The sequence below is a fragment of the Cygnus atratus genome, chromosome 10 (assembly GCF_013377495.2).
Source record: "Cygnus atratus isolate AKBS03 ecotype Queensland, Australia chromosome 10, CAtr_DNAZoo_HiC_assembly, whole genome shotgun sequence".
Lineage (NCBI taxonomy): Eukaryota > Metazoa > Chordata > Aves > Anseriformes > Anatidae > Cygnus > Cygnus atratus.
Window position 1 is genome coordinate 9756013 of NC_066371.1, and position 25663 is coordinate 9781675.

At 74.5% G+C, this 25663-nt stretch overlaps 8 protein-coding genes across 9 annotated transcripts; 2 read left to right on the plus strand and 6 right to left on the minus strand.

The window, feature by feature from the left end:
• Positions 1 to 40: 40 nt before the first annotated feature.
• On the minus strand, positions 41 to 3716 carry CRELD1 (cysteine rich with EGF like domains 1). Its single transcript, XM_035546983.1, has 10 exons — positions 3528 to 3716; positions 2591 to 2673; positions 2394 to 2504; positions 2205 to 2296; positions 1903 to 2079; positions 1708 to 1803; positions 1520 to 1603; positions 1307 to 1402; positions 1075 to 1218; positions 41 to 975 (listed from the first exon to the last, which is right to left on the minus strand). The coding sequence occupies exons 1-10, from the start codon at positions 3714 to 3716 to the stop codon at positions 755 to 757; spliced, it is 1293 nt and encodes a 430-aa protein (XP_035402876.1). The 3' UTR covers positions 41 to 754.
• A 164-nt stretch (positions 3717 to 3880) lies between these two features.
• On the minus strand, positions 3881 to 7583 carry IL17RC (interleukin 17 receptor C). Of its 2 annotated transcripts, XM_035546749.2 has the most exons (17): positions 7363 to 7583; positions 7270 to 7291; positions 6872 to 7194; positions 6658 to 6769; positions 6544 to 6588; positions 6261 to 6400; positions 6076 to 6135; positions 5862 to 5916; positions 5564 to 5748; positions 5438 to 5488; positions 5323 to 5368; positions 5106 to 5218; positions 4967 to 5035; positions 4833 to 4890; positions 4659 to 4754; positions 4539 to 4577; positions 3881 to 4460 (listed from the first exon to the last, which is right to left on the minus strand). In XM_035546749.2, the coding sequence occupies exons 1-17, from the start codon at positions 7477 to 7479 to the stop codon at positions 3898 to 3900; spliced, it is 2094 nt and encodes a 697-aa protein (XP_035402642.1). In that variant the 5' UTR covers positions 7480 to 7583; the 3' UTR covers positions 3881 to 3897. The 2 variants fall into 2 exon arrangements, with proteins under 2 accessions (XP_035402642.1, XP_035402640.1); XM_035546747.2 differs by having other exon boundaries at positions 6872 to 7291.
• Positions 7584 to 7980: 397 nt separating this feature from the next.
• On the minus strand, positions 7981 to 12193 carry IL17RE (interleukin 17 receptor E). The gene is made up of 16 exons (XM_035546982.2): positions 11999 to 12193; positions 11878 to 11893; positions 11469 to 11624; positions 11260 to 11357; positions 11053 to 11176; positions 10832 to 10971; positions 10686 to 10754; positions 10510 to 10576; positions 10238 to 10425; positions 10082 to 10129; positions 9954 to 9999; positions 9703 to 9851; positions 9557 to 9625; positions 9422 to 9473; positions 9245 to 9346; positions 7981 to 9080 (listed from the first exon to the last, which is right to left on the minus strand). Exons 1-16 carry the CDS (start codon positions 12191 to 12193, stop codon positions 8455 to 8457), a joined length of 2145 nt encoding a protein of 714 aa, XP_035402875.2. The 3' UTR covers positions 7981 to 8454.
• A 131-nt stretch (positions 12194 to 12324) lies between these two features.
• On the minus strand, positions 12325 to 13648 carry JAGN1 (jagunal homolog 1). Its single transcript, XM_035546745.2, has 3 exons — positions 13512 to 13648; positions 13178 to 13278; positions 12325 to 13067 (listed from the first exon to the last, which is right to left on the minus strand). The coding sequence occupies exons 2-3, from the start codon at positions 13264 to 13266 to the stop codon at positions 12605 to 12607; spliced, it is 552 nt and encodes a 183-aa protein (XP_035402638.1). The 5' UTR covers positions 13267 to 13278; positions 13512 to 13648; the 3' UTR covers positions 12325 to 12604.
• Positions 13649 to 13686: 38 nt separating this feature from the next.
• Positions 13687 to 15737, plus strand: RPUSD3 (RNA pseudouridine synthase D3). Its single transcript, XM_035546981.1, is given in 10 exon segments — positions 13687 to 13754; positions 14173 to 14240; positions 14353 to 14397; positions 14486 to 14582; positions 14684 to 14791; positions 14895 to 14979; positions 15057 to 15183; positions 15291 to 15433; positions 15563 to 15682; positions 15684 to 15737. Coding segments are annotated over 10 exon segments (915 nt in total).
• Positions 15738 to 16110: 373 nt separating this feature from the next.
• On the minus strand, positions 16111 to 19489 carry TTLL3 (tubulin tyrosine ligase like 3). Its single transcript, XM_050712801.1, has 12 exons — positions 19423 to 19489; positions 19234 to 19331; positions 18824 to 19129; positions 18547 to 18675; positions 18328 to 18442; positions 18084 to 18197; positions 17804 to 17975; positions 17567 to 17715; positions 17229 to 17463; positions 16724 to 17159; positions 16518 to 16626; positions 16111 to 16139 (listed from the first exon to the last, which is right to left on the minus strand). Exons 1-12 carry the CDS (start codon positions 19487 to 19489, stop codon positions 16111 to 16113), a joined length of 1959 nt encoding a protein of 652 aa, XP_050568758.1.
• A 514-nt stretch (positions 19490 to 20003) lies between these two features.
• Positions 20004 to 21714, minus strand: ARPC4 (actin related protein 2/3 complex subunit 4). The gene is made up of 6 exons (XM_035546723.2): positions 21552 to 21714; positions 21092 to 21210; positions 20893 to 21004; positions 20717 to 20812; positions 20447 to 20617; positions 20004 to 20270 (listed from the first exon to the last, which is right to left on the minus strand). Exons 1-6 carry the CDS (start codon positions 21552 to 21554, stop codon positions 20265 to 20267), a joined length of 507 nt encoding a protein of 168 aa, XP_035402616.1. The 5' UTR covers positions 21555 to 21714; the 3' UTR covers positions 20004 to 20264.
• A 998-nt stretch (positions 21715 to 22712) lies between these two features.
• Positions 22713 to 25529, plus strand: TADA3 (transcriptional adaptor 3). Its single transcript, XM_035546744.1, has 8 exons — positions 22713 to 22919; positions 23018 to 23268; positions 23442 to 23547; positions 23767 to 23908; positions 24037 to 24140; positions 24238 to 24347; positions 24470 to 24655; positions 24745 to 25529. Exons 1-8 carry the CDS (start codon positions 22713 to 22715, stop codon positions 24935 to 24937), a joined length of 1299 nt encoding a protein of 432 aa, XP_035402637.1. The 3' UTR covers positions 24938 to 25529.
• Positions 25530 to 25663: the final 134 nt, after the last annotated feature.

Sequence of the window (25663 nt, forward strand, 5' to 3'; positions counted from 1 at the left end):
CCTTCTCTGCTTGCCCCCTCCCCCCCCCCAAGCAGCTGGGTCAGGTGTGCGGAGCTTTATTCCTGAGATATGGACACACGGACAGATGGGCACACCCTGACGGACAAACCACGGACAAATGCAACGGCCACGTTCATGCATCCAGCACGGCCCCCCCGCCCCGGCGCGGTGCCCTGGGAGCAGTGCGGTGCTGGGGACCGGTGCTCCCCCCACCCCGGGGGGCCCCCAGCTGCCCTCACCCTGCCTGGGGACACGGGAGCTGGGGGGGACACGGGCTCAGCCCTGGGGACATGGGGAGGGGGGCTTGGGGGCTCTGCATGGACCCAGCACTGCGGCTCGGGTGGGGGGGCCCGGCCCCCCCTGCCTCCTGTCCCTCCCCACAGCATGTCCCCATCCCCAGCACAGCAGGGCCACGGGGTGGGGGCAGAGTGCCAGCGTCTGGGGGCTCCCCGACTGCCTGGGCGAGCCCCCAGTGCTGCGGGGGGGGCCCCCACACCCCATGCCGCAGCACTGGGCCCCCCTCCAGCACACGAGGGGTGGGGGGCAGCATGCTGTGCCCCCCCTGCAGGCCCCAAGCAGCACTATGCCCACGGGACCGGACCCCAGTTCTGCAGGGGACGGGGTGGGGACGGACCCTACTCTACCGGTGGGGGTGCTGGGGGGGGCGCACATGCAGGGCAGGCGCAGCCCCGAGGGCACCACCACGTGCAGGATCCGGCCTCGGCAGCCCCGCTTACGGCCGACGGAGCCGGAGCTATCTGCCCTTCATGAAGCCGTCGAGGACGCGGTCGCTGCGGTCGGAGAGCCAGTAGCCGGCCATGGCGGCCACGGCGCCGATGAAGATGGCGGTGAACACCATGTCGCCCTTGGCGGCCAGCGTGGCGAGGGCGCAGATCATCACCCCGAAAAACATCTGCTGCAGCACCACCACCTCATCCTCCGTCACGTCGTCGAAGAAGCCCTTCTCCGGGGCGTCTGCGAAGGCAACGCCGGTGAGCGAGGGCATGGCGGGACCTGCCCCCCCCCCCCACCTTTGGTGCCCCCACCGCCCCACATCCCGGCTCCCAGCCGTACCGGGGGGTTTGTCCTCCACGCACTGCCCATCCTGGCGCACGTGGCCCTGGGCGCAGACGCAGCGGTAGCCGCCCTCCGTGTTCTCGCACACCTCCTGCACCCCGCTGCAGACGGGCTCCTCGGCGCCGGCGCACTCGTCCACGTCTGCGGGGAGGCGGGCAGGGCTCGGGCAGCGGGGAGGGGGGGGCACGGGGCCTTTCCCACCCCCCCCCAGCTCGCAGGGGTCACTCACCCAGGCACTTGGCTCCGTCCCGCCGGTAGCCCTTGTTGCACTTCTTGCAGCGCGACGGCCCCGCGCCCATGCAGCCGATGCAGGCGGTGGAGCAGTCTGTGGGGTGGGGGGAAGGAATTAAGGATGGCGGGGGGGGGTGACCACCGCCCAGCTCCGGGCTGGACAAAGCCTAGAGGAGCTGGGGATGTGGGGGGCACCCCACCACCACCCCACCTCGGCACTCGTAGGAGCCCTCGGTGTTGACGCAGAACTGGTTGGCCCTGCAGTGCGCCATCTCCGTGCCGCACTCATCGATGTCTGCGGGACACAGACAGGCGACGATCCCGCAGAGCCGCCCCCCCCCCCGCCCCCGACACCCCCACCCCCGAGAGAGCCCCCCCCCCCATCCCCTTCACACCCACCGATGCAGCGGTGCTCGTGCAGCACCCAGCCCCTCTTGCAGCGCAGGCAGCTCGAGTCCTCCGGCCCCGTGCAGCGCCCGCAGGCCCGGTAGCACTCTGCCGGAGCGGGGGGGGCACAGCGGGGCGGTGGGCGCGGGGCCGGGGCGGGGGGGGGGGGACCGGGGCGGCCCAGCTCCCCGCCGGCACGGCGCCTACCGGCACACAGCAGCTGGCTCTGGTTGCGCGAGGCCTCGTAGTAGCCGTCGCCGCACTCGGCGCAGTAGGGCCCGCCGTAGCCCGGGCTGCAGACGCAGAGGCCGGTGCCCCCCCGCGTCCCCTCGCCGTCGCAGCGCCCGTTGCCGCTGCAGGGCTGCTGCCGGCCGCCGGCGCAGGCTGCGGGGACGCAAGGGGACGGAGATGGTGTGGGGGGGGGGGGGGGCCGCAATGGGGGAGCCCCCCCCTCTTCCAGCTCCGCCTTTTCCCCCTAAATCCCCCCCCCCCCCCCCCCGGTGACTCACGCAGGCAGTCGGGGCCGTAGGTGCCGGGGGGGCAGCACAGCGCCAGGCGGTCCATGCACAGCCACTGGAAGAAGTCGGGGTGCTGGTGGCGCCTGGGGGGGGGGACACACGGCGCTCAGGCCCCACGTCCCCCCCCCCCAAGCCCCCACAGAGCCCCCCCCCCCCCCCCCGCCGTGTCCCCCCGCTCACTCGTGGAACCACCAGCGCTCCACGTGCTCCTCGCTGCGCTCCAGCAGCTGGTGGCAGGCGAAGTCCGAGGGGGGGCACACGCTCTCCAGCACCTCCAGCAGCCGGGTCTCGCTGCGGGGACGATTTTTGGGGTGGGGGGGGGGTCCATATAACCCCTCTGTTGTGCCCCCCCCGAGGAGGCCCTGCCCCACGCTCACCTGTGCTTGTACTTGGCCAGCTTCTCCTCCTCCCAGGCCGTGTTGCCCCCGCCGAAGCCCTCGCGCTCCGTCCGCTCCAGCCCCTGGGCACGCGGGGGGGGGGGGGGGGGGCGGCCGACGCACCGGTGGGACCCCGCGGCTGCCCCCCCCCCCGTGGGGATCACCCCAACCCCTGCTCCCCGGGGAGCGTCCCATGCGCAACCGATGTCACCGCTGTCACCTCCATGTGCCACCCCTCCGCCACCCCAGGGCTTGGCCTCCTCTGACCCCCCCCCCAGGCCGTGTCACCCCCCCCACCCCCAAACCATGTCACCCCCAGCCCCCCCGCGCTGCGGGTGTCGTCACCCCGTGCCACCCCACTCCCCCAGCGTGGGCTGTCCCCCCCCCCGAGATGTCACCCCTCAAAGGTGTCAACCCCCCCCAAAAGTGTCACCCCCCCAAAAAGTGTCACCCCCTCCAAAATTGTCACCCCTCAAGTTGTCACCCCCCCCCAAAGCTGTCACCCCCCCAAAGGTGTCACCCCCTGAAATGTGCCCCCCCCAAGATGTCAGCCCCCCAAGGGTGTCACCCCCCAGAGGTGTCACCCCCAAATGTGTCACCCCCCCAAAAGTGTCCCCAAGTTGCCACCCCCCCAAGATGTCACCCCCCAAGTTAACCCCCAAATATGTCCCCCCCAAGATGTCACCCCCCCAAATGTCACCTCCCCAAGATGCCCCCCCAGCTGCCACCACCCAAAGGTGTCACCCCCCAAAAAAGTGTCACCCCCCCCCCAAAAATGTCACCCCCCCAAGACGTCCACCCCCCCAAGACGTCACCACCCCAAAAGTGCCCCCCCCCAAGTCGCCACCCCCATAGATGTCCCCCGCAGTGTCCCCCATCCCCACGCCCCCCATGTCCCCCCCCCCCCCCCCATTCCCCCCCCCCCCCATCTCCGCACCCTGCTGAAGCTGTCGGCGAGGCCCCTGCAGGCCCCGCAGGGCTCGGCCCCGTCCCGGTCTCGGCGCTGCTCCGGCGGCGGCTCGGTGCCCGCGGCCCCCAGCAGGACCCCCCCGAGCACCGCGACCCCCAGCAGCGCCCCCCCCAGCCGGGCCCCCCCGCGGCCCGGCGCCACCCGCCGCGGCCCCATCCCTCCAGCCCCGCCCCTCGGCGTGGGCGGCGCCCGCTGACTCAGCTCCCCCCTCCTCCGACCAATAGCCTCCCGCGGCGCGCCGCGCGTCCCGCCCCCTCCCTCCTCCCCCCACCAACCCGCTCCTCCCACCCGCGCCGCGCCTTAAAGGGGCCGCCGCCCTCTTTTCGCACCACGCGCTTTATTCCCCCAGCGCCCCCCGCAGCCGCCGGCGCAGCTCCGCCTCCAGGGGCCGCAGCCCCGGGCCTCGACGCCCCGCCAGGGCCCGCAGCAGGCGGCCGGCCTGGCTGGGCAGCGCGAAGGCCGGGGCCGCCCGCAGCACCGGGGGCACGGCCGCCACCGCGGGCTCCAGCCGCGCCACCACGTAGCGCCCGCCGCCGGCCGCCAGCACCGGGACGGCGCAGGACAGCGCGGCCGCGAAGGCGTCGCACGGGGACGCCGCGGGGACGGGGGCGCCTGCAGCCCCCGGGGACCCCGGCACGGCCCCGGCGTCCCAGCGCCGCGCCGCCGCCTCGGCCGCCGGGGAGAGCAGGATGAGGATGGTGTCGCCGGCACGCAGCGCCCGCCGGTGCTGTGCGTGCAGCCACGGCAGCGTGCCCCACGCCGCAGCCCCGCCGCCGCCGCCCGGGGCGGCCACCACGGCCATCCCCAGCGGGCGCAGGGCTGCCGACAGCGCGCAGGCTGCACGCTCTGCCGCCGGCTCGGCTGCGTGCAGCAGGAGCATGCGGCGTCCCCGGAGGGGGGCTGTGGGAGAACGTCAGTGATAACCCCACGGGGGTACCCAAATCCCAAAGGGGGGGGGGGGGGGGGCCTTTCGCTCACCTTCGGAGCCGTAGCCGGCCCTCAGGGACTTCAGCCAGCCTGCGGGGAGGGGAGGCGGTGAGGTGGGGTGCTGGGCGAGCACCCCGGGGGGCGCACAGCCCCACCGCGCTCCCCGCTCACCTTTCAGGTCCTCCTTCTTCAGCAGGAGCAGCAGCAGGATGCAGGCGGCGCACAGCAGCACCCCCATCCAGGCCAGCGCCCAGCGGGTGCGCAGGTCTGCGGGGCGAGGGGGGTCAGCACCCACCGAGGGGTCCCGGCACGCCGCCCAGCACCCCTGCCCTCCCCCTTACTCACATTTGTGCATGGGACAAGCCCACAGCGCGACCCCGCTGCTGTTATCAGGGCGCCAGAGCTGCGGGGACGAGGACACGTCACTCGCCGCCCGGTCCGTGCCCCCCGGGCGCTGCGCGCCTGCTGCCCGTACCGACCTGCACGCACTGCCCCGACGCCACGTCCTCTTGCAGCTGCTGCTCCAGCAGCCCCGGGCAGCCAGATCCCTGCGAGGGGTAGGGGTTTGCCGGCTGCGTGGCAGCAGTGCCACCGCGCTGGGGACCAGGGGACGCTTACCGTGGCGGTGAAGCTGGCGAGGGGCGTGCAGCTGCCCCGCTCCAGGGCGCAGAGCGACGTGTTCCCACCAGGTTCCATCAGCAGGACGTCATCCGCGTGGCCGGGGAGCGCTCCTGGGGACAGGACACAGTGGCTGGGCGCAGGGGCTCAGCACCAGGGCCGGATCCAGTCCCTGGCACTACCTCTGCCCTCCCACCCTGTGTGCAGCAGTACTCACGGTCCCGCAGGCACTGCATCAGCCGGACCTGCCCGCTGCTCCTCACCTGCCGGAGAGAGCAGGTCAACGAGGCTGCCTGTGGGGCAGCTGTGGGGTGATTTGGGTCACGTCCTACCTGCACGCAGAGGTTGGGGTGCAGCTGCAGCGCTCGGAACTCCTGGGGTCCCTGCGGGCAGAAGGGCAGCCCCATCAGTGCCACCCACCACCCCTCCACGTGCCCCGGCCCCCCGGGGATGCTCACCTGCCCCGTGACGGGCTGCTGCAGGTCCGGCAGGGCTTGGCACGGTGCGTCGGGCGCCGGGCTCCAGCAGGGCACCAGCTCGGCCGGGAGGTCGCAGGGCGCTGAGATGGAGCAGGCAAGAGCCTGCCCCGTGTCGTGCAGCACCAGCCGGGTCTGCGCCCAGAGCCGCTTCCACGCCGCCACGTCTGCACGGGGAGAGGGGTCTGCGTGGGTGCCCCGGGGGTCTCAGTGCATCGCAGCCCCTCGGTCCCTGCATGTCCCAGTGCCCCCATGCTTGTGCCTCCCCAGGTGCGGGTACCGTGGGAGAAGGGGCACAGGGTGGCCCGCAGCGGGTCCTGGATCTCCAGCCAGACCTGGAGGGCACAAAAACAATTTAGGGTGCCTATACTGGTCACCTCATGACCCAGCCAGCTCCATTGTGTCCCTGGAGTGGGCCACACGGTGCCCACAACCCTTGGTGGCAGCCCTGCCACCTCCCGCTGTGTCCCCACGGTGCCCAGCAGGGCGCCTACCTGCAGGCAGAGGCAGGGCAGCACCTCCTCCAGCGGCAGGCTGTAGTTCATGGGCTCGCTCTGCAGCCAGGACGAGATGGGGGTCACCCCATGGCAAACCTCCCCGCGGCGGGGTGATTGCTGCTTCCCGGGGATGGAGAAGCGGCAGTTGGAGCGCGGGGAGTCAGGAAGGGGCTCGCACTCACCGCCATCACCGTGTGCCCTGACCCGCCGGCGCCGTGGCTGTGGTTGTGGTAGAGCCTCAAGGTGTAGTTGAGCCCCACCGCCGCCGCCTGCACCTCCACCAGCACCGCCTTCGGCCCCAGGGAGACCTGCAGCCTGGGCACTGCGCGCGGGAGGCTCAGGGCACCCCGTGCCGGGCACCCCAACACCTCCCTGCAGCAGCCGCGGGGATGGCACGGCACCGAGGGCACGGCCGGGTGGGGCCCCCTCTGCCCCAGCTCCCGGCACGGAGACGCCGGCACCTACCTTGGCACTGCGGGACGGCGGCCTGGGCGGCGGGCCACGAGCAGTCTGCGGGGACAGGGGTGTCAGCAGGCATTGGGGGGGCACAGGGACACCGCGGGAGGGCTGGGGGCTCACCTGGCACCCGCTGCTTCTGGCTCAGCCAGCGGCGGCCACGAGCGTTGGTGTAAGCCGTCACGTGGAGCTCGGAGCCCAGCGGCGCCTCGAAGCACCGGAACCTCACCGAGCCCTGGGCAGGAAAACCACCATGCTGCGGGGACGCCACGGCACCCGTGCCCACATCCCCACGCACCGCGGTGCACGGGGCTGCCTGGCCCTGCACCCTACGTACCAGGCGGCGGCCGGGCAGCGCGGAGGCCAGCGGTGCCCAGACCTCCACGGCCACGCAGCGGGAGGAGGCGTACGTGTGGCCAGAGAGCAGCAGCAGCCCGGTGACGTTGTGCGGGGGCGAGGCGGCGGTGCTCAGCGACATGTCCCCGTCGCCGTCCCCATCCCGAGGGGCGCCGGGCTCCATGGCCAGGCGCAGGCGTGCCTGCAGGCAGGGCGAGCAGGCAGACGGCCCCGCGCAGCGCAGCGCCGGCTCCAGCCGCAGCCACACCAGGGCCAGCCCGGGGCCGGGCCCCGTCGGCTCCGTCCCGCACAGCACGTCGGCGTCTGCGGGAGACGAGGGCGGCCGTGGGCGCGGGTCCCCACGGCTCAGCTGGAGGGGCCACGGCCGCTGGCACTTACCGAGGAGGCGGCAGGCGAGACCCTAGGGGGAGGCAGGCGTGAGGCCGGGGCCGGGACGCCCTGCGGCCCTGCGTGCCCGTGACGCCGACCCACCTGGGAGCAGGCCAGGGTGTCGCGGGGGGTCCCGTGCCCACCCGCCGCCACCGCCACCGCTGCCACCAGCAGCAGCCCCAGCCCCAGGGTGCGCGTGGCGGGGCCGGGGCGCTCCATGGCCCCGGCCCCACGCCTCTCGCTCCCGTCGGCCCCGCTCCCGCTCCACGGGCCCCGCCGCCGCCGCCGCCGGCTCCTGCTTCCTGCTCCGCTCCCGGACACCCGGGTCCTAGCGCGGCGCCGGCGACCGCCCCGGGGTGGGGCCTGCCCCCGCACCGATCCCACGGGCGGGTGCCGTGGCACCGTTCCTGCGTGGACGGCACGCGGCGGTGCGGGGCCCAGGCTCGCCCCACGGGGCCTATCCCTGCCCCATGGTTTTGGCACAGGGCCCATCGCTGCCCCACAGCCTGGTGCGGGGCCTACCCCTTCCCTGCTGTTCCAACACAGGCCCAGGCTGGCCCCACAGGCCGCGGTGGGGCTGGGGCAGGGTGCTGGCACGGGGAGGGGGACGGCAAGCTGGTGCTGCAGCCCCTCCAGCCAGCCCCATTCGGTGCGGCCGAGTGCACCGTGTGGCTCCGACCCCCCATGCTGGGATCTTTGGCACACTACAGCTACACAGGACAAGGTGAAACAGTGCTTTTATTCCATCTGACACAGCCAAGCACCCGTTCACAAAGCTGCAGCCCAGAACGGGCACGAGGAGCCCCTCGGAGCTACGCCAATCCCCCCGGCAGGGCAGGAACCGCCCGCCCCGCTGCACGGCCGCCGCGGTGTCCCTCTGCTGGGCCCTGTCTCTCCTCTGTAGCAGCACCTGCTGGAAACCGAGCTTCCCCCTTCATGGGGCAGCGCCTCCGCTCCGGCCCCAGGAGCCGGCCAGGCAGGGAGCCCCGCAGCGAGGGCCAGCCCCGCTCGGAGCTCTTCCCCAGGCTGAGCCCTCCATTTGGGGCCCCCACAGTGCCCTCCTGCAACCACACGCTCAGCCCAGCCCCGTCCAGGTGCATCCTGCACCGCTGGGACCACCCATATAGCCCCCAGTGCACACCAGGAGGGTGCCCAGCGCCAGTGCTCTGCCCAGCTCAGCCCCTGCGTGGGCACTCAGGTGCCGGGGGGCTGCAGCAGGGAGCCCGGGCACCCACCGGAGCTGCCCCCCGCTGCCTCTTTGCTCGCCTCCGCCTCCATCAGCCGGTGCAGGAGCCCCTTTGCCCGGCCGCGGAGGCGGTGGGGGGGGGCCGGGCGGCCACCCCGCAGGGCACCCAGCAGCCGGGGCAGCTCCTGGGGCAGGCGGTAGGTGGGCAGGGGCCGCAGGGGCCGGGGGACATCGCGGGGGCTGCACAGCCGGCTGAAGTAAACCAGCACCCAGTCGCGGCGGCGCCCCGCCGCCCCCAGCTCCCCGTGCAGGCAGGCCATGGCCGCCCCGAAAATGTCGTGGGCGTCCCGGGGCTCCCCACCGCCCTCGCCTCCTCGCCAGAGGCGGAAGAGCCGGGAGCTGCCCCGGCTCCAGAGCAGCAGGACGGTGCCGCGCTCGCGGCCCACGCGGCCCCGCTGCGCGTAGAGCCAGGGCAGGGCGCCCGCGTGGCCCACGCCGCCCGCTTCCCACAGGTCCAGCCGCACCTCGCAGCCCAGCCCCGCGCGCAGCAGCTCGGCCAGGGCGCACACCAGCCCCAGGTGCTCCTCCGAGTCCGGGGAGTACAGCAGCAGCACGGGGCGGCCGCCTGCTGCACCTGCGGGACAGAGGGGACAGCGGTGACAGCCCTGTCCCGAGGATCCCCGGTGGCACCGCGGCACTCCGTGCCACCACCCACCACCCCAGGGCCCTCCCCAGCCCCAGGAGCTGTCGCCCCCAGGGGATCCCCTGCCCTCAGCACCACCATGACTTTCCCCTCACCGGCGGGTGGCCTCCAGGCGCCGCGGCAGTTCAGGAGCAGCACGGTCACCACCAGCCCCAGCGCCAGCCCCAGCCCCAGCAGCCCGAAGTGCCTGCGTGAGACTGGGAGAGGGGCGGTGAGGGGGGAGCCCCGACACCAGCCCCCGGCCCTCCCGCCGGCCCCGGGGCCCCGCTCACCATCGGGGCAGAGCAGCTGCTTCCTGGCGAAGCGCACGTCTGAGCGCCACACCTGGGGGAAGGAGAGGGGTGAGAGGGGCCGGGTTTGGCCCCCACACGGTGCGGGCACCGCAACAGGGCCGGGGGACGCCTTACCAGCACGCAGCTGCCCAGGACCTGCACCGGCAGCAGCAGTGCCAGCTCCCCCGGGGCAGAGCCCTCCGGCTGCAAAGCACGAGGCAGGGTCAGCACATCCCGGGACAGTCCCTCCGGTTCCCCCCCCCAGGCCCCGCACCGCTCACCCGCGTGACGCTGTAGACGGGGGCCTCGGGCTCGCACTGCCCGCCCCGGCGCTGGCACAGCGCTGCGCTGAAGGACGCAGGGACGCTGGAGGTGAGGTGCAGGCGGAGCTGCAGCCCCCGGACGCTCAGGGACACGTTCCAGGCGGGCTCTGCAGCAACCAGAGAGAGGGCTCGTGGACACCGTGGTGCAAAGGGACGCCCAAGGGGAAGGGGATAGCGTGGGAGGGGGCTCCCTGACCCACGGGGCTCACCTGGTCGGTGGGGACACTCCACGTGGCTGCTGTTCCCGTAGGAAAACTGGGGGGACATGGGGTCAGCTGTGCCAGCTGCCACGGCCCCCCCGGTGCCTTCCTAGGCAGTGCCACCCCCGGGGGCTTACCCTGAAGCAGAGCAGGGGGTGCACGTCCACCTTGTCCAGCGTGTACACCTGCAGGGCCAGGGGGAGTGTCACCGCCTGTCCCCAACCTGCGCTGGGGTCCAGCGGGTGCCCATACCACGGCACAGCCCCACGGCACCCGAGGCCGGGCCCCCTCACCTGCTCCTCCTCGCTGGCCGTGGAGTTGGGGACGTCGTGGCAGGGCGCAGCCTCGGCTGCCACCTCCCTCCAGCACAGGGTGGCCCTGGGGCGCAGGGGGCAGCTGGCGCTCAGCACCATCGCCATCTGGTCCTTGCTGCTGGTGCTGTAGTCGTGGAAGTGCACCGAGGACCACAGCTCGGGGCCGTCTGCGGGCACAGCATCAGCAGGGTGGCGGACGGGGGGGGACTGGTGTCCCCTTTTATGGGGCTGGGGACCCCTCGGGCACTCACAGGCATCCGGCTGCTCCTGGAAGGGGCAGCGCTTGCTGCGCAGGCTGTCGCGGTGCGGGTAGGAAGCCTGGGGAGCGGAGCACAGGAGTGAGGGCGTGCCACATCGCTGCCACCAGCGTCCCCTCGCTGCATGGGCACACAGAGGTCCCCCAGCTGCCCAGGGGACGGCGACGCACCTCGATGCACAGGCAGGGCACCAGGAACTCATACGGCAGCGAGACGCGGTGGCCCCCCAGCACCAGGACCTGCGGGCATGGAAGTGGCACGAGCTGGCCGGGAGCGTGGGGACCCCCGGGGAGCGTGGCCCCCCCCAAGCCGTTACCTGCCGGTGGAAGGGCCGGGGCAGCTCCTCGCACTCCAGGGCCAGCTGGTGGCACAGCCGCACCATCAGGGCAGGGCCCTCGGGCACAGCCACCTCGATGGTGCGCGCCTCGGGGACCCAGGCGTGGGTGAAGACGGGCCCTGGGGGGGGCACAGATAGCGGGTGGGGGGTCAGCCGGTGCCGGCCCCACCCCGGGGCACCCCGCTCCCTCCCAGCCTCACCGGGGGGCTCGGCAGTGACCAGGTGGCTGCGGCTGATGGCCAAGCCTTGGTCGGGGACGGTGCGCAGGGAGACGAGGACCTGCCGCCCGCTCTCCACCGGGAAGCAGTCGAACTGCACCTGCCACTGCGGGGAGCGGGGAGGGTGAGCGCGCACCCCTCTACCCGTCCCCGTCCCCGTTCCCCCCCCACGGCGCGCCCCGCACTCACCGGCGAGCTGCCCGGTGCCCGGTGCCGCCGCCACACCTGCAGCCAGCTGGCCCGGTTGGAGCCCAGCTCCAGGAAGTTGAGCTGCAGCCCGCGGATCCCTGCGGGGACACCGGGTGGGGGGGGGGGATGGCACGGGTGGGATAACCCCACGGGTGGCACAGCCCCCGCGGCCCCGGTGCCCCGCTCCCGGCGCCCCCCCAGCCCCGTACCTGCGGCGCGGAGGGCCAGGCGCACCCTTAGACAGGGCTGGCAGGGCAGCGAGGGCCGGCACAGCCTCGCCGTGCTCAGCGCCAGGGCCGGCGGCGTCAACGGGGACCGGGCCGGGGCTCCCCGGCGGCAGCGGGGCGGGCTGAGCGTGCTGTCGGCTGCCGGGGGAGGGGGGGGGGGGGGGGGAAACGGGGGCGGCCGTGCACCGGGCATCCCGCGCACCGGGGAGCCCCGTGCACCGGGCAGGGAGAACCCCAAACCCCCGGCCCCGACCCCGTTCCCCCCGCCCTCTCCCCCCCCCCCCGGGAACCGGCAGCCCCGTGCTCGCAGCCCGGCCCCGATCGCGGCGAGCCCGGGCCAGGCCCCGCGCACCGGGGAGGCGGCCGGGCCCCGCTCCGCGGCGACACTCACCGCTGGCCCGGCACTCCTGCAAGCGAACGGACGGCCGTCAGCGCGCCTTGCCCCCGGTGCCCCCCCCCCCCGCCTTCCCCGTTCCCGTCCCCCCCGCCCCCCCCCACTCCCCGGCGCTCACGAAGTTGGCGGAGACCCGCAGGCGGGGCACGGCGGCACCGGCGGGCGGCACCGGCGGCACCGGCAGCAGCGGCAGCAGCACGGCGGCGGCGGCGAGCAGCGCGGCACCGGGCACCGGGAGCCCCATGGCCGAGCGCTGCTCCCGCCGGTGGCGGTGCCGGTGCCCGGTCCCCGCCCCGGGCCGGCCCCGCCGCATTCCTCCGGCGGCACGTGCAGCCCCGCCCGGTGCGCGCCGCCGCGACCTGCTTTCGGCCGCGCTTCCTGCGGCGGCCCCCGCGCGGCGCAGACACGCGTGGGAAAGCAGCGAGGGCGGGCGGGGAGGGGGGGTGGCGACAACGGGGGGGGGCTTTATTTCCGTACCGGGACACGCGGGGGGAAAGGGGCAGCCGCGCCCGCGGGGGTCGTGCCAGCACCGGGGCCCCCGTGCCCTGGAGGTGAGCCCACAGCTGCGGCTCGGTCACATACGGTGGTCCCGGGGGGTGGCCGAGGGGCCCCCACCCGTGGGGTTCACGCTGCGGCACCCCAGGCCGGCGGGAGGCGGACACGGAGCCCCCGAAACGCTCCAGCCGCGGGGCAGGGAGCGGTGCGGGCGTCCGCTCGTCCCCGCTCACTTCTTCTTCTTCTCCTGCGTGCTGGTGAACCACGAGTCCAGCAGCCTCTTGCTGTAGTAGAGCTGCCAGCCGTGCACCTGGGCCGCCACCACCACCACCAGGTACATGACGGAGACGGCGGAGAAGCCGAAGATGAAGCGGTAAGCCTTGCCGTGCCGGTACAGCTGCTGCGCCATGGGGAACATCTCCATGGCCCCGTAGATGAGGGGAGCCACCGAGAAGAGCCCGGTGCTGATCATGGACAGCACCAGGTAGCTGATGTTGTTGCGGGGGAAGGAGAGGAGGCCCAGGAGGGAGGGCAGGATGCTGAGCAGGTACGGGTACTCCCACTGGTACGGCATGGCCACCCGGTCGTGGGGCAGCAGCTTGAGGTGCCCCACGCACATCTGCGCCAGCAGCAGCAGCCACAGCCCCACGTGCACGTAGATCAGCCGCTTGATCTCCGACTTGAGGGCCACGCTGCGGGGGGGGGAAGGCTGTCAGTGACCGGGGGGGGGACACGCACGGCCCCCGGGGGGGGCACGCACGGCCCCCGGGGGGGGGGGGGGGGACACACACACGACACCCACCTCATCTGGTAGTGCGAGGCCACGCGCTCCCGGTGCTGGAAGTCGCTGCCGTCGGTGCCGGTGGCGCGGGGACCCCCGCGGGAGGCCATGGCGAGGGCGGGCTAAGGGCTGACAGCGTGAGGGGACCCCCGGGACCCCCCCGGGACCCTCCAGGCCCCCCCCCCAGGACACCCCCGGGCCCTCCGAGACCCCCCCCGGGAACCCCCAGGACCACCCCTTGAACAGCTCCAGACACCCCCCAGGCCACCCCCGTGCCCCCCTCCCCGGTGCCCCCGCCGGTGCCTTCCCCGTGCCCCCCTCCCCTCCCGCAGCCCCCCCGCCCGCCGCACCCCACCTGCTACCGGGCGGCGACGCTCTGCCCGCCCTTCCGCCTCTCTATGGTCTCTCCCCCTGCTTCTGCCCGCAGGCCGGCGGCCGCTCTGTACGCCCGGAGGCCCCGTCTCTATGGCCTCTGTGCGAGGGGAGGGGCTCACCCCGCTCCCCGCCGCCGCGCAGGCGCAGTTGCGCCCATGGCGGGGGGCGGCGGAGGGGCCGCGCGCGCGCTGGCGCGCGTGGGGCAGGGGGCGCGCGCCGTGGGGTCAGCGGGGGCGCGCGTGGGGGGAAGCGCGTGGGGGGGGGGGGGGCGGGGCCGAGCGCGCGCGGGGCTGCGGGGGCGGGAGGCGCGCGTGGGGGGGGCTGGGAGGGGGCACCGGAGGGGCTGGGGGGTGACACGCGTGGGGGGGGGGACGCGCGTGGGGGGGGGGGCGGGGACGCGCGTGGGGGGTGCAGGGGCTGTGCGGGGTCCCGGGTGTGGGTGTGGGTGCGGAGGGGGCGTGGGGTCAGGGTTGGGGGCACGCGCGTGGGGCTGGGGGGGGGGTCCCGCGTGGGTGCAGGGGGCTGTGGGGTCAGGTTTGGGACACGCGTGGGGCGGCCGTGGGGCTGTGCTCGATCGCCCGTGGGGTGCGGGGGGGGGGGGGGGGGGGTCCTGCCGTGTCCCCATCCCGCTCCCCCCGCAGGCAGGGGCGAACGCCGAGCCCCGAGGAGGTGCTGGGGCTGCTGGAGGCGTCGGTGCTGCACCGGGAAGGTACCGGGGGGGGGGGGGTCACGAGTGGGTGGGGGGGGGGGGGTCACGAGTGGGCGTGGGGGGGAGCCCATGTGTTAGGGGGCTCCCTGTGACCTCCCGCCTCGTCCTGCAGGAGCCCTGCTGGCGCTGAACAAGCCGCCCGGCCTGCCTGTGCTGGGTGAGTGGGGGCTGGGGGGGCACGGTATGGAGGGGGGGGTCACGGGGGGGGGGGGCACAGCCGCCGCTGACCCCCCCGCGCCCCCCAGGGCACCCCGGGGAGCTGAGCCTGGCCGCGCTGCTGCCGGCGCTGCGCCGCCGCCTGGGCCTCCCCGCTGAGCTGCACGTGGTGAAGGCGCCCCCCAGGTATTTGGGGGGGACACACACGCGGGGGGGGGGGGGGGGGGGGGGGGGGGGGGGTTTTTTTTTTTTTGGGGGAGGGGGGGTCTCAGGGTCCCCTCCCGCAGGGACAGCTCCGGCCTCGTCCTCCTGTCCGGCTGCCGCCGCGCCACGGAGCAGCTGCAGCGCTTCTTCAGCGACGAGCGGCGCCGGGGCCGCTTCCCGGCCACGTACTGGTGGGTGCCGCCCCCCCCCGTGTGTGTGTGTCCCCCCCCCCCCTCCGTGTGACCCCCCCCCCCCCCCACGAGGCAGGCCCCCCCCTCACCCCTGTCCCCGCAGCGCTGTCACCGTGGGGGTCCCGGCGGAGGCGGAGGGCGAGATCCGCGTGGGGCTGTGCCGGCGGCAGCACGGGGCCGGGGCTGTGGTAAGGGGGCGATGGGGGGGGGGGTTGTGGGGACCGGGGGGGCGCACGGGGCCGGTGCTGAGGCCGTGCCGCCGCAGGTGGTGCCGGTGCCGTGCCCGGGGCGCCGCAGCGTGTCCCGCGGGGAGGTGAGGAGCACCCTGACGCGCTACCGGCTGCTGGGGGCGGCGGGGGGCTGCGCCCTGCTCCAGCTGCAGCCCCGGACGGGTGAGTGCCCCCCAGCCCCGCCCCGGGACACCCCCCCCCGGACCCCCCCCCCGACGTCAAACCGTGTGTGTGTGTGTGTGGCTCCCCCCCCCCCCAAACTTTCGCAGCCTTCCCCGGGCAGCTGCGGGTGCACCTGGCCCTGCTGCTGTGCCCGGCGCTGGGCGACCACGAGCACGGAGCCCGCGTGGGCAGGGTGCTGGGGGAGCCCTTCCTGCTGCCCCCCCCGGACGCCCCCGCGCCCCGCACGCAGGTAAACGACCGCGATTTTACTTTGGGGGGGGGGGGGGGGGGGGGGCAGTTTTGTGCTGTCCCATGCCAGTGACCCTCCCCCCCCCTGCTCACTCCAAAAAAAAACCCCCCCCCCCCCCCCCCCCCGCAGGTGCTGGACGCGGAGCTGCTGCGCCGCCTGCGGCTGCCCCCCCGCTGCCCCCCCCGCCTGCCCCTGCACCTCCACCTGCAGGGGCTGGCCCTGCCCCGCGCCCCGCTGCGCTCCCCCCCGCCCCCCCCACTTCCTGCGCACCCTGCGGCTGCTGGGGCTGCCCCCCCCCGCCTAGCACAGCCCCTCGGGGGGGGGGGGGGGGGGGGGCCACACGCAGCCCCCCTTTCTCCCTCCCCAATAAATCCGTGTGCCCCCGAGCAGCCTGGTGTGTTTTTTTCCTCCCTGTTATCCATGGGGGGGGGGCGCTCCCTGTGTGCTTCCCGCTGCCCCCCCAGGGTTGAGTCACCCCCGGTGACCGCAGGGCCCCCCTTTGCCCTCCCCCCCCCCCCCATGACCTGGTTCCCAGCCCTGCTATGGTGCCGGCGGCCCCGGTTCCTGCCGCAGCCCCGCAGATCTGGGCCACGGGGGGGGGGGGCTGGCAGCCGGTGTCCAACCCCCCCCCCCCCGGCCCATCCTCCCCCCAACAAAGGCGCAGAGCCTGGCTCCTCTCACAGCCCTATTTTCCCACTTGGAGCCGCTGGGGTAGACCCGGGGGGGGCCAGCTGGGTGCATCACGGCTCCTCTTCGCCCCCCCCGGAGCCCCCCCGTGCCTTCTCCCCGCCGTGGTGCTGAGCTGCCCGCGGCAGGGGCAGGGGGCTGAGGCGAGCCCGGCCCTGGCGGCTGGGGGGGGCTCCCCGGGGGGGCAGGATGGGGACGGTGGCACCGGGACGGCCACCGAGCAGGGGCAGAGCCACCGAGGGCTGGCTGCGCCGGTGCCCGAGCTGCGACACCCCCCGGGCCCCCGCAGCCCCCGGGTGGGCACCGGCCCCATCCTGCTCCCCCCCTGCTGCAGGGGAGCAGGATGGGGGCTGCAGGGGGGGGCACGAGGGGCTCCACGGCTTCCCCGGGGGCTCACGGGTGCTCGCCGTGGTGCCGGGGGGCTTGGGAGCGCGGCGGGGTCTCCGGAGCGAGCAGCCCTCCACCGCCAGCTTCAGCCCCACGTAGCGAGGGGTGGGCACGGCCGCCTAGCCGGGAGGGGGGCACAGAGCACAGGGCTCAGTCCTGGAGCCGTGCCTGACCCCCCCCCCGGCGTCCGTCCCCCCCCCCCCCCCACCTCCTCACCTGCTTGTAGATGAGCTCGAAGGCCCCCGTGGAGCAGCCGGGGTCGTCCCTGCGGTCGATGACGACGCGCAGCGTGTCCCGCTGCACCCCGGCGCACAGCCGCCCCGTCACCGCCGTGCTGCCGGCCATGGTGGGGCTGGCGTTGATCTCCAGCAGCCAAGGGCGGAAATCCTCCCCGAAAACAAAATCGGCCCCGTAGAGCTCGAAGCTGCCCTTGCGGCCCCGCACCAGCCCCTGCGAGCAGCGCACCGCCCGCACCACCGCCGCCTTCATGCCCGGCACCATCACCTCGCTCCAGGCGCCCGCCTGCCCGCGCTGCGCCAGGTACGCCTGCAGCTGCCGGCACGACCACGTGTTGTCGGGGGGCAGCCGGGGGTGCCGGGCCCCCCCGGGCCCGCAGCGCCGCTGCACGGCTTGGTTGCAGAGGTGGCCGGCGCTGGGGAGAGAGCAGGCGGTGAGCGCGGGGCGAGCGTGGCGGGAGGAGGGCGCGGGGAGCGGCGCTCACGCGTCCAGGCGCCGCAGGGAGAAGGGCCGGGAGCAGAAGCGCAGGTAGCTGCGGCGGTAGAACCAGACGGTGAGCGGGTTCCAGTCGGTCACCAGGAACCACTGGCGGACGTCGAACTTGGTGCCGAAGACGAGCAGCGGGCGCTCCACGTATTTCTGCACCACCCAGCGGCCCTCCCGCGCCGCCTGGCCCGCCAGCCGCAGCACCTCGTCCAGGCGCGCCGCGCACGTGATGCCTGGGGGCACGGCGGCGTGTGGGGGCCCCCCCCGTGGCACGTGGGGAACCCCCCCCCCCCCACACACCTCTTCCCATCCACGTCTCCCCCCCCACCCCGCTACCTCTCCCCCGGGACGCGGCTCCCGGTTTGAGGATCCAGACGTTGCGGTCGCCCTCCATGCGCAGCTGGGGCAGCCGCCCCGCCAGGCGCTGCAGCAGGATCCGGCCCTGCTCCCGCTGCGCCGCGCTCAGCCGCGGCACGGCCCCCTCGCTGCGGGGGGCACGGCCCGGGGGGGCTCAGCACCGATCCTGCTGCGTGCGAGCCGTGTCCCCGAGGTGTCCCCGACCCCGGCACTCACTGCACCACGCGGTAGCAGCCCCGCAGGAAGCCGTCCCAGCCGGCATCCGTGGCGCCGGGGGGCCGGGGGTCGCCGTCGATGTCCCGGTGGGTGAGGCTGCCCAGGTGCTGCCCGCACACCCGCAGCGCCTCCTCCACCAGCTGGGCACCCGGGCCCTCTGCGGGAGCGGGGCGCAGGGTGAGGGACGGGGTGCTGCGCCCCTCCGAGGGACCCTCGGTGCGTGGGGACGGGGGTGTCGGGTCGGGAACGGGAGCCCTCCCCCCCCCCCCCCCCCCCCCAGCGTCACCTGGTGCCTCGGCGGAGTTTGGGGACGGATCCGGCCCCGCGTGCGCGTCCTGAGCCCTTTGCAGGGCCACTTTGAGCAGGCTGCGCGCGGCGGTGAGGCGGAAATCCTCTGCGGGAGGGGAGGCATGGCCCAGCCGGGTGCTGCGCGGGGGGCACGAGGCGGGGAGGGGGGGGGGGACGCGGGGACAGCAGCGGGGTGCTGAGCCAGCCCCGGGGTGCTGAGCCAGCCCCGGGCTCACCGATGAAGGCCTGGCGCTCGTCCGCGGCGCCCAGCCGGTAGCAGCGGGGGAAGAAGGCGTCGGGGTCGGCTTGGTCGAACCAGGGCAGGTTCCGCAGGGTGAGGCACAGCCCCTCCTGCGTAGAGAAGGGTGGCAGCCCCCCCCCCCCCTCACCGCGCACCCCGTGGCCCCCTTTCACCACCACCCCCCCACCCCGAGGCGGGGGCCCCGCGGCCGCACCTTGGTGGTGAAGGAGCCCACCCGGGCGTAGTGGTTCACCGCCTGGTCGGGCTGCAGGAGGCGGCCCCGCAGGGCGCTGCAGCGGGTGGTCCAGATGAAGTAGGGCACCTGGTCCCGCACCAGGCGGGACTGGGGGGTGGGGGGGGGGCACAGAGGGGCCAGGTGAGGCGGGAGCCCCCTGCCCCACGTCCTCGCTGCCCCATCTCCGTGAGGGCGTTAGGGATAAAGGTCCCACCCCGAGCAGGCGCCGGGGCCGCAGCCCGGCCCCGTGGCTAACCATGAGGTCGTGGATGCCTTCGGGGTCCTCCTCCTCCTCCTCCTCTTCCTCCTCCTCCTCTTCCTCCTCCTCCTCCTCTTCCTCCTCCTCGCCAGGCAGCCACGAGGAGCACGAGGACTCGGGGCTCGCCTGCACCCCACGGTGGGTCGCGGCGCCCTGCGCGGCCTCGCTGCCGCCACCTCCCTCCTGCTGCCGGGGGCCGCCCGCCCTGCCCGCGCCCCGCTCCTTCTTCTCCACCCAGCCCCGCGCCCGCAGCAGGCGGCGGATCACGGGGTAGGGGCCCTGCAGCGCGAAGATCTTCTTGTCCTGGGAGGGGGGGGGACGCGAGGGCTGAGCGCGCTGCTCGCCCCGAGGGAGCTCGGCCCTCGGGTGGGTGATATTTGGGGGGGGGGGCAGGAGCAGGCCCTCACCTTGATGGCCCTCTCCACGTGGAGCCTGACCTGCTTCAGCCGCTCGGGGTTGAGCTGGGGGCGGCCGCAGCCGCGCTGCCCCACGGGTGCCCCGTGCCCTGCGGGGACGGCTGAGCCCCAAAAGGGCGGGGGACACCCCCGCGTCCCCCCCCCCACCCCGTCCCCGCCGGGCAGGGAGCAGGCACCCACCTGCCTGCCCGCACCGGGCCGAGCCGGGCGGCCCCGCCGTGGCTTCCCCCGACCTCTCGATCCTCATGGCGGCGGCCCGGCCACGCGTGGCCCCCGGGACGCCCCGCTGCCACGTACCCCGGCTGGGGGGCACCCGGGACGCGCCAGCCCCTCGGCACCCCCCCTCTCCGTCACTGCTCCCGTGTGGGCGAGGCGTGGGGCACCCCACGGTGGCCTGGGGGGGGGGCGAGGGAAGCTGCTGGCGGCTCTGCTCCCCCCCCGAGAACTGGGAACCCCCCAGTGCCCAAACCCCGCTGGGTGAGCGGGGGGGCTCCAGAGCAGGACGCAGCCCCCTCCAAACCCTCCCCAAGTGCCCCCCCACCCCAAAACCCCTTGGTGCCCCCATCCTCCCCCCAACACCCACCCCGGTCCTGCCCGCACCGCCGGGGTCACCCCCGTTGTTTACCATTGCCATGGTGCCACCCCTCGGCCCCTCCCCCTTCCATAGCCCCTCCCCCTTCTTCCTGAGGCCCCGCCCCGTGCCCCCCCCCTCCTTTAATCCCCCCTCACACACCCCCAGAAAAGACCGCAGGAGCCGCGGGTACAGCAAGTGACCCTTTAAAAAACACAACGCGACAGGACAGGGGGAGCGGGGCCGCCCGGCCCCACGCACGCACAAGCCCGGGTCGGCCCCCGCCGCGGCACCGCCCCGGCCAGCGAGGAGCGGGGGGGGGGGGGGGACGCAGCCAGTGCCCCCCCCTCGGATCGGGGCCGCGGGGCTCGGCTCTCCTCCGCCGGAACGGGCGGCCCCGGCCGCGGGGCTCTGCACAGGCGCCGGGAAGCCACGGAGTCGGCGGCACGGCCTAGAACTGCGAGGGGAGAGGAGGCGCACGTTCGTCAGCTGCCCCCCCCCGTCCTCAAAAAGGGGATAAATCGCCCCAAAACGCTGCCACGCCACCCCCCCCCCCCCCCCCAACAGCCCAGATCCCGGCAGCGAGGGCTGCGCCCCCCCCGCCAGGACGAGGGCCCCGCGTCAGAGCCTCACGTTTTTGAGGAACTCCTCCGCCACGATGCGGGCCCTGGCGTTGACGGAGAGCTTCATCTCGCTGATCTCCTTGTCGATCTCCTCCATGAAGTGGATCACGAAGTCCACCAGCTTGTGCTTGTACATCTGCTCCGTGTGGAAGTTGGTGATCAGGAAGCTGATGTCGTAGCCCTGCGGACGGAAGGAGCGGGGTGAGCACCCGGCGGGCGCCCCCACGTCCCAGCCCTGCGCTGGAAGCCCCCCCCCCCCCCCCCACCGCCACCACATCACCTCCACGGGCTTCCTGCGCAGGATGAAGAAGTTCTCGGCCCTCATCATCATGAAGCGCATGAACTTGTGGCACAAAATCTTCTCGATTTCGTCAGCCTGCAGAGAACAAAGGGACGTGAAGCGAGGAGGCTCCGCAGCGCTGAGCCGAGCCGCCGGCCCGCCGCCCCCCTGCGCACCTGCTTGACGGCGATGCTGACGCGCACGGAGTTGATGGAGCCCTCGATGAGCACCTTCTCCTTCTCGTTCCTGCTGATGATGACGGGCTGCAGCAGGAGCTCCTTGCTGCTCCTGCGGGAGGCGAAGGGCGCTTAGGGCAGGGGGCGGCGACGTGCCCGGTGCCGGGGGCGCGGGGCGGGGGGGGAGGCGCTGCCGTACCTGACCTCCACCTCGGGCTTGTTGTGGCGCTCCACCACCTGCGAGGAGAAGTTCTCCAGGCACAGCGCGGCCTGCAGCGTGGCACGCACCGCGTTCAGGTAGGGGCGCAGCGTGGCGGTCTGCGGGGAACGGCAACGGCGGGCACCGGAACCGGAACCGGCATCAGCACCATCAGCACTGCCACCGCCACCCCCCGTCCCGGTCCCGGGCCCGGTCCCGGTCCCGGGCCCAGGCCCCGGCCAGGCCCAGGCCCAGGCCCCGGCCCCGGCCCCGGCCTGACCCCGATCCCGATCCCGGATCCCGGTCCCGGTCACCAGCCCCGCCGCGGCCTCCCCGGTCCCGCTCCCAGCCCCGGTCCGATCCGGTCGGTCCCGGTCCCGGGTCCCAGCCCCGTCAGCCCATCCCCGGTCCCAGCCCCCGGTCCCGCCGCCCGGCCCGGCCCGGCCCGGCCCCGCCGCACCATGGTGGCAGCTCCGCTCCGCTCGGTTCCGCTCCGCTCCCGGGAGGCGGAAGTGGCCGCTCTCCTCTTCCGGGATGCGCGGGAGCTCCCACTGCGGAGGGAGGGGGGAGGCGGGAGGATCCCGCTCCCCGCCCAGAGCGCAGTCACCGGCCAAAGGGCCCTACCTTATAGCCCCGGGCATATCAGAGCTTTCAGAGGGATCCCGGCGGGGATATCGGGGAACGCGGCGGCAGCAGCCCATGAAGGCGGCTCGTCCTCCCCCGTCCCCCCCCCCCTCCCCGCGGCGCTTGGTACGCTCCTGTCAGCGCTTCCATATTAGGGCAGGCAGACAGCGCGCGGGCCTGGCCAATGGGCGGCGGGCGCTGGGCGCGGCCTGGCCAATGGGGAGCGGGGGGCGGGGCGCGGCGGGGCGGGGCGGGGCGGCCGACGGGGGCCGGAAGGGGGCGAGCGGCCTAGGCCTGGCCCGGCCCCCGCGGCGCCGCCGCCGCCGCCCGCCCGCGCCCCGGGCCTGCCCCTCCCCGGCCTCCCCGCGGCGCCCCGGAGCCCCCGGTGCCCGCCCCACGGTGCCACAGAGCCCCCTCCCCCCCGCCCCCATCCCTTCCCTCCGGTTCTTTCCGATTCGCCGGTGACCCCCCCGGTACCCTCCGGTGATCCCCCGGCACCCTCCCGGTGCTTCCCGGTACCGCCTCCGCGTCCTCCGGTGCCTCCCCGGTGCCTCACGGCGCCTCCCGGTACCCCTCCGACGACCCCCGGTGCCTCCCGGTGCACCCCCGACGACCCCCGGTGCCCCCCCGGTACCCGTCGATCCCTCCCGGTGCACCTCCGGGCCCCCCCCGGCTCCCTCCCCGTGCCTTCCCGTTATCCCCCCGGTGCCCGACGGTTCCCCCCGGTGCCTGCCGGTATCCCTCTGACGACCCCGGTGCCTCCCGGTGCCCCCCATTCCCTCCCTGTACCCCCCCGGTACAGTTCCCTCCCCGTGTCCCCCCCGGTACCCCTCGTTCCTTCCCGGTGCACCTCAGGTCCTCCCCGGTCCCTCCCGGCGCCTTCCCGTTATCCCCCCCGGAGCTCCCCGGTCGTCCCCCCCGGCGCTTCCCTCAGTGCTACCGGTATCCCCCCGGTACCCCCACCCCCCCCCACCCCCCCGGTGCCGCCGCCGCCGCCATGAGCGAGCTGAAGGACTGCCCGCTGCAGTTCCACGACTTCAAGTCAGTGGACCACGTGAAGGTGTGCCCGCGCTACACGGCCGTGCTGGCCCGCTCCGAGGACGACGGCATCGGCATCGAGGAGCTGGACACGCTGCAGCTGGAGCTGGAGACGCTGCTCTCCTCCGCCAGCCGCCGCCTCCGCGTCCTGGAGGCCGAGACGCAGGTGCAGGGTGGCCCCGAGGTCCCCGTGCCCCCCGCGGCCCCCCGCACGCGGTGCCCTGACGGGGGGGGCTGGGGGCTGGGGGTCGCTCTCTTTTCCAGATCCTGACGGACTGGCAGGACAAGAAGGGCGACCGGCGGTTCCTGAAGCTGAGCAAGGAGCACGATGTGGGGCCCTCCGTCAAGCACGGGAAGCCCAAGAAGCAGAAGCTGGAGGGGAAAGGGGGGCACGGCACGGGGCCCGGCCCCGGGCGGCCCAAATCCAAGAACCTGCAGCCCAAGATCCAGGAATACGAGTTCCAGGACGACCCCATCGAAGCGCCCCGCATTCCCAAAAACGACGCCCCAAACAGGTGCAGGGGGAGCGGGGCAGCGCCGGGATCCCCGCTTCCTTCCCTGCGGCGCCCGGCCGGAGAGCTGCCCTCCTCCCGCGGGGGGAGAACCCCCCTGGGGGGGCGGGCTGGGAGCCAGGTGCCGCGGTGTCCCCGCAGCCGTCCCTCACCGCCCGTCCCCTCCGTCCTCGCAGGTTCTGGGCCTCGGTGGAGCCGTACTGCGCCGACCTCACCAACGAGGAAGTCAGAGTCCTGGAGGAGCTGCTCAAGCCGCCCGAGGACGAGGCTGAGCATTACAAGGTGAGGAGCTCCAGGGCCCCCCCCCGGCTCCATCCATCCCTCATCCACTCTCCTGTCCCCCCTCCCTGTTCGCCCCCGGCTCTTGGCCAGGCCGTGCAGTCCCGCAGCGCACGAGGAACCCCTCCTCATCCTCACCAGCCCCTCAGCCCCTGCTCCCCAGCGGCCGGAGGGGCCGCGAGCCCCGTGCTGAGCGTGGCCCCCCCCCCCCCGTCCCCGCAGATCCCTCCCCTGGGGAAGCACTACTCGCAGCGCTGGGCACAGGAGGACCTGCTGGAGGAGCAGAAGGACGGGGCCCGGGCTGCAGCCGCTGCCGACAAGAAGAAGGGCGTCCTGGGGCCGCTCACCGAGCTGGACACCAAAGGTGCCTTTGTCCCCACCTGGCACAACGGGCTGGGGGCTGTGGGGAGAGACTGGGGGGGCCGGCACCCAGCTTCTGCGGAGCCAGAGCTGCCTCTGCCCTGCCGCTGCTTATTGTTTTCCCCCTCGCAGACGTCGATGCCCTGCTGAAGAAGTCGGAGGCCCAGCACGAGCAGCCCGAGGACGGGTGTCCCTTCGGGCCCCTGACGCAGCGTCTCCTGCAGGCCCTGGTGGAGGTGAGGGGGCTCGGGGCTGCGCGGTGGCCCCGCGGGGCGGCGCGGCCGGGGCTGGGCGAGCTGTGACCCTTCCCTCTCCTTGCGCCCCGCTCCCCAGGAGAACATCATTTCCCCCGTGGAGGACTCCCCCATCCCCGAGATGGCCGGCAAGGACTCGGGAGCTGACGGCGCCGGCACTTCTCCCCGCAGCCAGAACAAGCCCTTCAGGTGAGCGCTTCGGTGGCCGCGGAGCCGGGCGCGGGGCTTCTGCAGCCCGAAGCGGACGGAACGCGGGTACCGGCGCACCGTGGCCGTGCCCGCGCTCAGCGCCCGCGCTCTGCCCCTCGCAGCGTCCCGCACACCAAGTCCCTGGAGGGGCGGATCAAGGAGGAGCTGGTGGCGCAGGGCCTGCTCGAGTCGGAGGACCGGCCCGCCGAGGACTCGGAGGACGAGGTCCTGGCCGAGCTGCGCAAGAGGCAGGCGGAGCTGAAGGCGCTGAGCGCCCACAACCGCGCCAAGAAGCACGAGCTGCTGCGGTGAGTGCGGGCAGGGCCGGGACGGGCGCGTGGGGGCCGGCAGCGGGCGGGGACTGACACCCCCCCCCCCCCCAAAACCGTGTCCCCAGGCTGGCCAAGGAGGAGCTGCACCGGCAGGAGCTGCGGCAGCGCGTCCGCATGGCCGACAACGAGGTGATGGACGCCTTCCGCAAGATCATGGCGGCCCGGCAGAAGAAGCGCACCCCCACCAAGAAGGAGAAGGACCAGGCCTGGAAGACGCTGAAGGAGCGCGAGAGCATCCTCAAGCTGCTGGACGGTTAGCGGGGGCGCTCGGCACGGCACCCCGCACGGGCGGCAGACTGTCACGGAGCCCGCGGGGACGGGGTGGTGCCCCTGTCCCGACCCTGCGGGGTCCCGGCCTGCCCACGCTCCGCCTCGCTGTCACCCGTGGGCTGGGGACAGAGGGGGTGTGCCCGCACCGTGCCACCCAGCGCCGCAACGTCCTGCTGGGGGGGCTGCGCCCTGCTCCGTGCCCTGCTCAGCTGCTGCCTGCTGCCACCGGACCGGGCTGTGGGGCCGGAGCCGGGGCACGGAGGTGACACGCGGGGACCCAGTGGGGCCACGCAGCGTCCCCGGGAGGGGGGGGGGGGGGACACAGCCCCCTGGTGGCTTCTGCTCCCGTGGTTATTCGGGTGCCTGGCCTCCGAGGGACGGATGTGGCAGCTCCTATGGCCACGCTGCCTCCCGCAGCACCCAGCTCTGCGTGGACACGAGTGGGAGCTGCCCACGGGGCTGTGGGGACACGCGGGGTGGCAGCGTCACCGGGGAGGGGGGCGGATTTGGGGAGGGGGCGCGGCGGGCTCGGGCTGTACCTGAGGTTTGCGCGCGCAGGCAATAAAAGGAGCCCGGTAGGAGTGGTGTGCTTCTGTGGGGGGGGGCTGGGGACACGCGTGGGTGGGGGGCAGGCCGGGGGGGGGGCGTGGGGTGTCCCCCATCCCCCGTGGGGTGTGTCCCCCGTGGGGTGTCCCCCGTTCCCCGTGGGATGTC

Bases quoted from the DNA above. Each gene is read 5' to 3' on its own strand.
- CRELD1 (XM_035546983.1), bottom strand. From the start codon at position 3,716: ATGGGGCCGCGGCGGGTGGCGCCGGGCCGCGGGGGGGCCCGGCTGGGG. The intron at 2,505-2,590 runs GTGAGCGTGGGG...TCGTCCCCGCAG, and splicing joins CTGGCCAAGTACAAGCACAG to CGAGACCCGGCTGCTGGAGG. The intron at 1,403-1,519 runs GTGGGGTGGTGG...CCCACCCCACAG, and splicing joins GGGCTCCTACGAGTGCCGAG to ACTGCTCCACCGCCTGCATC.
- IL17RC (XM_035546747.2), bottom strand. From the start codon at position 7,479: ATGGAGCGCCCCGGCCCCGCCACGCGCACCCTGGGGCTGGGGCTGCTG. The intron at 4,755-4,832 runs GTGAGTAAGGGG...CTCGCCCCGCAG, and splicing joins GGCTTGTCCCATGCACAAAT to ACCTGCGCACCCGCTGGGCG. The intron at 4,578-4,658 runs GTGAGCGGGGAG...CCCTCCCCGCAG, and splicing joins GAAGAAGGAGGACCTGAAAG to GCTGGCTGAAGTCCCTGAGG.
- IL17RE (XM_035546982.2), bottom strand. From the start codon at position 12,193: ATGCGGCGGGGCCGGCCCGGGGCGGGGACCGGGCACCGGCACCGCCAC. The intron at 10,426-10,509 runs GTGAGTGCCCGA...CTGTGCCCGCAG, and splicing joins CCAGGAGCAGCCGGATGCCT to ACGGCCCCGAGCTGTGGTCC. The intron at 9,347-9,421 runs GTGAGCGGGGCC...CCCCTCTCCCAG, and splicing joins GCAGCTGCTCTGCCCCGATG to TCTCACGCAGGCACTTCGGG.
- JAGN1 (XM_035546745.2), bottom strand. From the start codon at position 13,266: ATGGCCTCCCGCGGGGGTCCCCGCGCCACCGGCACCGACGGCAGCGAC. The intron at 13,068-13,177 runs GTGGGTGTCGTG...CCCCCCCCGCAG, and splicing joins GCCTCGCACTACCAGATGAG to CGTGGCCCTCAAGTCGGAGA.
- TTLL3 (XM_050712801.1), bottom strand. From the start codon at position 19,489: ATGAGGATCGAGAGGTCGGGGGAAGCCACGGCGGGGCCGCCCGGCTCG. The intron at 17,716-17,803 runs GTGAGTGCCGGG...TGCCCCCCGCAG, and splicing joins GGCTGCTACCGCGTGGTGCA to CGAGGGGGCCGTGCCGCGGC. The intron at 17,464-17,566 runs GTAGCGGGGTGG...CCGTGCCCCCAG, and splicing joins AGCCGCGTCCCGGGGGAGAG to GCATCACGTGCGCGGCGCGC.
- ARPC4 (XM_035546723.2), bottom strand. The intron at 21,005-21,091 runs GTACGGCAGCGC...CGCCTCCCGCAG, and splicing joins AAGCCCGAGGTGGAGGTCAG to GAGCAGCAAGGAGCTCCTGC. The intron at 20,618-20,716 runs GTGATGTGGTGG...TTCCGTCCGCAG, and splicing joins TGCGCAGGAAGCCCGTGGAG to GGCTACGACATCAGCTTCCT.
- TADA3 (XM_035546744.1), top strand. From the start codon at position 22,713: ATGAGCGAGCTGAAGGACTGCCCGCTGCAGTTCCACGACTTCAAGTCA. The intron at 23,909-24,036 runs GTGCCTTTGTCC...TCCCCCTCGCAG, and splicing joins CACCGAGCTGGACACCAAAG to ACGTCGATGCCCTGCTGAAG. The intron at 24,348-24,469 runs GTGAGCGCTTCG...TGCCCCTCGCAG, and splicing joins AGCCAGAACAAGCCCTTCAG to CGTCCCGCACACCAAGTCCC.